General features: G+C 43.4%; 2 protein-coding genes across 6 annotated transcripts in view; both read right to left on the bottom strand.

Annotated features, from left to right (window-relative positions):
- MLNR (motilin receptor) lies at nucleotides 1-2,996 on the bottom strand (the record flags this gene model as incomplete). 2 transcript variants are annotated; one of them, XM_083884972.1, is made up of 2 exons in its annotated part: nucleotides 2,154-2,996; nucleotides 1-308 (listed from the first exon to the last, which is right to left on the bottom strand). In XM_083884972.1, exons 1-2 carry the CDS (start codon nucleotides 2,920-2,922, stop codon nucleotides 1-3), a joined length of 1,077 nt encoding a protein of 358 aa, XP_083741098.1. In that variant the 5' UTR covers nucleotides 2,923-2,996. The 2 variants fall into 2 exon arrangements, with proteins under 2 accessions (XP_083741098.1, XP_083741099.1); XM_083884973.1 differs by having other exon boundaries at nucleotides 20-183.
- Nucleotides 2,997-3,101: 105 nt separating this feature from the next.
- Nucleotides 3,102-7,896, bottom strand: part of FNDC3A (fibronectin type III domain containing 3A) — a 111,390-nt gene continuing 106,595 nt past the window's right edge. For all 4 annotated transcript variants that reach the window (XM_083884966.1, XM_083884967.1, XM_083884968.1 and 1 more), the window contains one exon: nucleotides 3,102-5,614. In XM_083884966.1, the coding sequence (XP_083741092.1) occupies nucleotides 5,300-5,614 (315 nt within the window). In that variant the 3' untranslated portion in view covers nucleotides 3,102-5,299. The remainder of the gene's footprint in view (nucleotides 5,615-7,896) is intronic.

Below are 7,896 nucleotides of genomic sequence, written 5' to 3'. Positions count from 1 at the left end.
TCAGAAGCTGGTGGTGTACTCATTCCTGGTGCTGGTCTCTGTGTAGCCCCCAGCATCTTTTGTGACGGTGAAAGCCCTTTGTGCAGCTCGGCGTGGCAGCAGCAGCTTGCAGGCTGCCGCCCTGTACTTCTTCGAAACGAGGTTGTACAGGACAGGGTTGATGGATGCGCTCAGGTAGAAAAGCTGCAGGGCAAATATATTAAAGTACTGGGAGAACAGCATCGTCCTCATGTCCCGGGTGTTGATAAATATGATCCTGCCAATGTGGAAAGGCAACCAGCAAATTACAAAGGCCAGAACCACCACAGCTATAAGACAAAATAACACATGCGGCAGTTAAGGAGTGAGTTAACTTTTCAACCATCCAGTAAACTAAATTTTATGTGGCTGATTTTGCAGGTTCTTCTAACTGATATAAATGATATATAGAAATAGTGGCATTGAATTGTTGGAAAACCATGAAAGTGGGAACAGCATCAAGTCTGGCTGTTAAGTTTTTGAAGTAAAAGCTAAATTCTAAGCTAAACTGTGAGATAAGGTTTGCTGAGAAAAAATGTGAGCGACAACAGACAACCTAACATCTGTATAATAACATCAGTCACTACAGAAATCTCCCCTGGCTTTGTCTGTAACACCACATATGAGATAGGAAAACAAAAGTCAAAATGAGGAGTTGTTATGGAAGCTCCATAGCAGCTCCATTTGCTACAGAGTGTTGTTTAGCTTGTCTGCACCACTGAAAAAGACCCGGGCTGCACCTCCATCACCCAAGCTCCTACAGAATTCGCTCTGTTGTGATGGGATGGTATCTAACATAAAGACTTCACAGGGTAGAGTTGGGCTATTGATTTTTTTCCACTAAAGCTTTTTCATGCAACCCCAGACCATTACTGCTGGAGACAGCTATTTGCCTAGATGGATCTCTAGCTCTTGTTGTTTCAGCTGTTCACCTGCTCCTGTGTTGCATTTTAGCACAATGAGAACAAATACAAAACCTCTTGCAATGGCATCACAGCAGGAGCAGATGAGGAACAATTACATAAGTGTATTACTCTATCCATACTTTTAATTATTTTTGTTTATAAATGCATGTAAGTAAAACAAACAATCATTTGTAGGGCATCCTCTGTGCTTCTCAGAGCTTAAATAAAAGGGATGCACCCAAAGAAAGTTTACATCTGAAAAGCACCACGCACCTAGTGCTGCTGGATCTTTGAGATAAGGGGGCACTGGTCACATTCAGTGGGTTCTGAGAACATGGATATGGGTGTTTCTGTCAGAAAACCTTGTGCCTACTTCAGTTTAAGCACCTTCCTCAAATAAGTCGGCAAAATTCTCTCAGGCTTGTTAGTTTCTTTCCTTTGGGCTACACTATTTTCATCCAGCTGATTACACTCTCAGTAAAAGAAGTCTCTCATGTGACATGTAAAAACTACACTAAAGGGAGGCAAAGATATTAATTGGGGCATTTTGTTTTATATTCCTCTGTCAATAGTTGGACTTCTTTTTTCTTTCCCTGATTCAGATTGGTCACTACTTACAAACATTAAAGCCCCAGAGCAGATTAAGATCTCTAACTTTCCAGAGTCTGATGCTGGGTTACTGAATATATAACTAAGAAAATGAACTAAAAATTATCAGCATCCTACACCTGTAGGAAGTGCTTTGGTATTACGAGATTTATCTCTGAACAGCTTGTAGGGGCAAAGTCGCTGTTTTTCAGCCTCCTTGGGCAACCAGTGCATTTACTCCTTGGAGAGCTACAAAATAACCACTAAGAACTTACTTTTCAGAAGGAGAAATTTTCTCTGCAGTGGTGTTGCTGCCCACTGGAAGAGACTGCTGATGTTACCACAGTTTTTCTGAACTTCAAGGCTACCTTGTACTTGGTTCTGCCCGGTAAAATTCAGACAAGGGTTATTTCTACGGAAGGCAGCCGTGCTGCTGGATGTGCAATGCCGCACGGATGAAGCCTCAGCTGGGAGGGAAGGAAAGTTCCCGGGAGTACTGGGGGGCTCGGCAGCGTGGCGGGGATGTCCCCCTGCGCTATTCCCTATCCTGTACGGGACCTGCGGGTGCTTCAGCCCTGCCATGACCCCCCAGCCCCGGTCCTTGCCCCAGTCACAGCCCGAGGAGGATGGAGCGGGACTCACCCAAGATCCTGACGGTCTGGCGGTGCCCCTTCTCCCGGAGGAGCGCGCTGGGGCCCCGCAGGCGGGAGTTGCTCCGCCAGAGCTGGCGGCCGATGAGGCCGTAGAGGACGCTGAGGCAGGTGACGGGCAGCACGAAGTAGCAGGTGGTGACCCAGAACATGGTGGCCAGCAGGCCGGAGCGCAGCGCCTGCGGGGTGGGCTTGCACTCGCGGCTGAAGTCGGTGCGGTTGTCGGGCTGCTCCACGCCCACCAGGAAGAAGAAGGGGCTGGCGGAGAGCAAGGCAAAAGCCCAAAGGACACCGATGGTGGCTTTCACCCGGCGCTTGGTGACGACCACCTTGGCCTTGAGGGGGAAGCAGATGGCGAGGTAGCGCTCCACGGTGAGGGCGGTGATGTGCAGGATGGTGCAGTAGGTGCAGCCCTCGCTGAGGTAGTGCGAGAGGCGGCACAGCAGCTGCCCGAAGATCCAGGGCCGGGAGCGCCAGAGGCGGTAGAGGTCGAAGGGCAGCCCCATGAGGATGAGCAGGTCCGACACGGCCATGCTGCCCAGGTACAGGTTGGTGGTGGTCTTCATGTCGCGGTAGCTGCGGATGACCAGCACCGTGAGGACATTGCCCGCCACGCCGACCACCAAGAGCCCCAGGCAGACGGCCGTGGTGGGGACGAGCACCCACAGGGGCAGCGCCAGGCACAGCCGCTCGTCGCAGGGCGGCCACGGCCACGGCCACTCGGGCTGGCTCTCGCTGCCGTTCCCGCCGCCGCGCCGCATCCCGGCGGGGGACGCGCCGAGCCCGGGGCAGCGCCGCTCCCGCTCCCGCTGCAGCCCCGCCCGCCCGCGGCCCCACCGCCCCGCAGGTACCGCGCCCCGCCCCGCCCCGGCACACAGCGAGGGGAGAGGGAGGGGAGACGGGCGGCGGCGGGGCGCGCACACCACTGACCACCAGCAGCGAAAAAGAAGGTACTTTTTATTGTCCACAGACTCTTAAAGGTACTTTGCTACATCGTTTTATGTATTTTTCTATCAGACTATACAGTTTCGTCTTCATGGAGCCCGACGTTGTACAACCGTAAAGTGATATGTTTGGTAGTGTATCTATAGCGTTTTAAAAACTTTAGAGTTTCTCTTTTTTCTTTTCTTTATTTTTGGAATGTACAGTATATGAGGTAAAATTAAGATTACATTAAAAACTGTCTTCAATGCAGTAATATGCACTGAGGCTCAAATGGCAAATACACTATTAAATGACTATCAAAAATAGGAGCTCATTTGAATTTTACTATGAAAAACGTTAAGTCACTGCAGGTTACCTGCAGTAACAAATCTTACCGTTTTAGACATTCAACCGTAAGAAATCTCTGGGCTGTGACACGCAAACCTCATTTGCACTGCCAAACATGGCACTTTTAAGAAGGTTCTAGAAAACATCAGTTATCGCGGTATCCTGCGGGAAGGTATCAGCCTATACGTACAAATGACAAATTTGAAATAAAATGTAAACATACAGTACATTTTAAAGACAGATCGTTCTCGCCACGTGGAGGCCAAGTTCTTTGCCATTTCTTTTTTTTTTTTTTCTTTAAAAAAAACAAAACTCAGCAACATTATTCTACAGCACAGATCATTGGACGTATAAACAATTACAATACATGCCCGTTCTAATATAAGAGAAATTCTTCAGAGATCTTCAAAGCACAAGACAGAGGTTCCTTTTTTATTATTATTAAGACTGACAGAAGTGTTTAATACTATTAAAAATGCTAAACTGAACACAACTAGAAGTCATTAATGATCCACTATCTTGTAACTCAAATAAATTAAAAGTAGCTAATTACAAAGTGTATAACAAATAACATAAGTGTGATGAGACAAGGATTTTTTTTAAAAGATAGTTTCACTACAAGCTTTGTGTCACTGGCAATCATTGACATCTAGCAAGATGTTCAATGGGATACTTGTTAAAATTCAGTCTGGTCATTCAAGAACTCACAAATGCAAGCTCACAAAACATTGATGAGTTATGCAATTGCAAAGTGCTCTAATGCAACATTAACTACATGCAATCAACGTACAGTATCCAAAGAGACATTACATTAAACATTAGGATCTCAAGAAAAAAGCAGCTTTAAGTTTTCTGGTGCAAATTACTACACTTCGTCTTCTGATTTGGTGCCCCAAAGAAAGAAAGAAGAAAGAAAGAAAGGAAGAAAGGAAAAAAAGAGAAAGAAAGATAGAAACAAACAAAAAAAGGCAGTGCTTATTTCAGGTGGATATGGCAAGTGAATGTTGGGGAAACAGCAAAAATTCAATAAGGAATTTTATCTCAAAATTCTACTGACTAGCCAAAATCAGAGGGCACAGACATCTGTATAAGCTGTATCCAATCAAAGGTCAACTTTGGAAATGTGTTTTTCAATTTAAATAACAAATCTAAGAAGGTTTCTTACACTCTCCCTTCTATATTCAGAAGTAAAAGAGGCATTTTTGTAAGTAAACATCAAATCCTGGGGGTAAGATAAACCACTTGTGCCATCTCCTTGTAGTCTTTCAAAAACATCTACTTGCAGTGAAGAACTCCACATTTATCACATAAGAAGCTTCCTTCATGCATACTCTTCCATCCAGTTTATTATTTGCTGCCTGAGAAAAGCCCCTTCTGGTTTTCAGCATAAATCCTGCTTCCCAAATAATTAAGACAAATGAGGAGGTAGAAATACAGCGCTAAATTGCTTTCACAGCATCAGATTAATATTGTGTACAGCACAAGTTTGTTAGTTTAAGTTTTAAATGCGATCTACACATTCTTCCCTGTAATGTTAGCAACCCTTAGAAGTGTGGGCCAGGAAATCATCTTTACACTTGCATTTACTGGTCAAAGCCTTTTCGTTAAACAATGCGTGCCTGCCCCATATTGAGTTTGTACTGCATGAAGGCATATAAAGAAAAGATTATATTTCTGTGGCTTGCATTTTAATAACGTGTCAGCCTATTCCTACAAGTAAGCATTTTAAAGTGGCTGAGAAAGTTTGCATCAGTCCCAATGCCGGTGCTAAATGCCTGGTTTTGTAAAAGCAAGAGAACAGAATTACTTTTAGATGATGAGAAAGTAAAATGTAATGGGCAGCATTATAAAATAGAACTCTTTTCTTCACTTTATGACGAAGTACTGAATGATAACAGCAATCAGAATGGAAAAGATAGCGAAAAGTGCAAGGATGACAGCAGCACACACTTGGTCGCTCTGTGACCATTGTGTCCTTGTGGTTTGCACAGTGTCCTTGTTGGTGCTGGCCGGTGGTTCAGTCCTCTGAGAGATGAATAGCACTGGGGCGCTGTAGGGGCCCACCAGGTCCTGGTGACCCGTGGCCTCTTGGCACTGGCGGATGGCACATGCGCGGAATCGGTATTCACAGTTCAGCTGGAGGCCCGTGTATCGGAATGACCAGTCTGGGCCCTTGTAAATCTGGCAATAAGGGGGGAAAAAGGGATACATCAAGTAAAAAAGGACTATACACACACATGTATCTTAGTATGGTGAAGGTAACTGAAAAGGACGACAACTCAGCAGTGTTTTCACCCACGCAAAGAAAAATGGACAGAAAGCTCAAACATGCAATTGAAATACCAAATAAAGTCTCCAGTTCTTTTGGTGAAACACAAGAACTACACTTGCTTGTGTGGAATGATGAGTACACACCAAATAAACTCTGTCACAAGCATTCAGGTGTTTTAGTGACCACTCACAATGGGATGCAATATGCAATATCATATCATAGGATTTTAGGCATTTAACTCTGTATCAAGCTAATTCATTAAGTCTAATTCAATCCAATGTACTTTGTTGTGGTTATCTGTATTTAAAATATTATGATTTATCCCAATAAACACTGTATCAGGAAAGCCAGAGAGTCCTCTTTGTAATTCTTAATTTCATCATATTCCCAAGACAGAGATTACTTATGAGGGTGCTCTCCAGAGGTCTCTCAGTTGGCATGAGTTCACAACGCTTCAGCATGGAGTACCTAATTCAGTGAAATCTAAATTCTGGTTTCTCAAATTAATTAAATTTGCAGCTATGTCAAGGTTCTGTGAAAGCCAACAAAACCTCACAAGGACACAGTTATAGGTACTTCAATAGGTATGGAGGTATTAGGTGGGTAGCACAGCGCAATTTGATTTCTCTCTTAAAACTCCTTTACCCTCCCATCTCCAAATATCTGGATTTGCTTTATTTAACTGATAGCATGATACAGAAATATCACATCATCAGGAGCTTTCCCTACAGTTACCATACTGTTAGGCAGTATCCTGAAAATGCAAACTAGAAGTGTAAAGAAACAGGAGATCCCTTCTGATTCTGCTGTTCAAAGAGCTCTTGCCTGTGCCTGAGGCTACTCTTAGAGTTCTCTGACAAGCTGAGCTTTACTGGAGTCTACAACCTAGAGACTCCTCTCTGAGGCAGGGCAGGCCTCAGAGGAAGTGCAGCTTCCTCAAAATTCTGCTAATTTGGATCATGCATTTAGGAGTGAGCAAAGAGGTCACTGACACACATCCTGCTCCAGTTCCAGCTATGCCAGCTGGCAGGGGCTACCATCCTCAGCTGCTTGTCCTTGGCCAGTGCCTTGCCAGGAATTGCCTTCTCCTCCAGTGTTTCCTGGGGTATTTATATGGTTGCTTCCTAATCCCTTTAAGATCTTTGACTGATGTATACAGCTCAAACAGCATAAATTAACTTATTTTGTCTGTAGCATGTAAAGAGCAAAGACGAGCAGTTTGGGTGATGGATCAGGAAGGAGGAGAAGAGTGATGTTTTGGCAGTGAAATAGCAGGAAACAGCTTAGAGCAGACTTTCAGGCAGTTTATTTTTTTTGTTCATGTCAAATAAAATTTCCACCATCATGCCTAAGTGTCTTAAAGGATGTTTTCATACTGTTTACTTCTTGATTGTTCCAATTTTAATTTTTGCAAATTAGTCTTTTTATTTTATTCTAACTTACTATGCTAGACTGCTCTGCAGAGGTAGAAGCAATCACACACCTCAGACTACTTTGTTTTTAGCATACTCAAAGAGCAAACTTTTATTTTCTTGCCCAGATCATTTGGCAATAGACACTGATAATCACAGTGTGATTTGACTCTGTGTCTAAAAGCAACACAGACCACACCTTACATACCTAATATTGCATTTACAATGTTAAGCTACAAAAAAGAATATTCACAATATTCATATTCAAAAGAATATGGCAAGATGTCTCAGTTTATGGTTCATCTTTTACTGAAAAATTTAACAAATGGCCATAACACAGTGCTACATTGAAAGCTATGAAAATATTCAGGCCTATAATCTACCAAAGCACAGGTGAAATTTACTTAATATTGAACTATAATAAAATTATAATATACTAGAATTAACTGTTTCTGTCCTGGAAGAAAAGTTCCTTGGCTTATTAGTAGGAAACAGTTTTCAAGCCTAATTTCATGGCAAATATCAGGCAGTTTATAAACTGTGAAGCAAAAAAAAACCAAACTGGGAAGCAAAATTAGCACTGAATGCAGGATAATTTGTACCTTGGCATTTCAAACTGCTTCTTTGCTCTTAGTGCAAAGAGAACCCTTTGCCCCTTTTCTCCCCAGTCTCAATTCTGTACCATTAGGTAAAAGGCTTCTTTTTGTCAGTTGTTCCATTAGTGGATGACTTCCTCACCGCTTGATGTGTCAAGCTGTATTTAGTGAACATCGGTGTAA

This window comes from Zosterops lateralis (genome assembly GCF_965231275.1).
Source record: "Zosterops lateralis genome assembly, chromosome: 2".
NCBI classification, from domain to species: domain Eukaryota; kingdom Metazoa; phylum Chordata; class Aves; order Passeriformes; family Zosteropidae; genus Zosterops; species Zosterops lateralis.
Note: the sequence above shows the minus strand (reverse complement) of the source record. Positions and strands in the feature narration are given on the sequence as shown.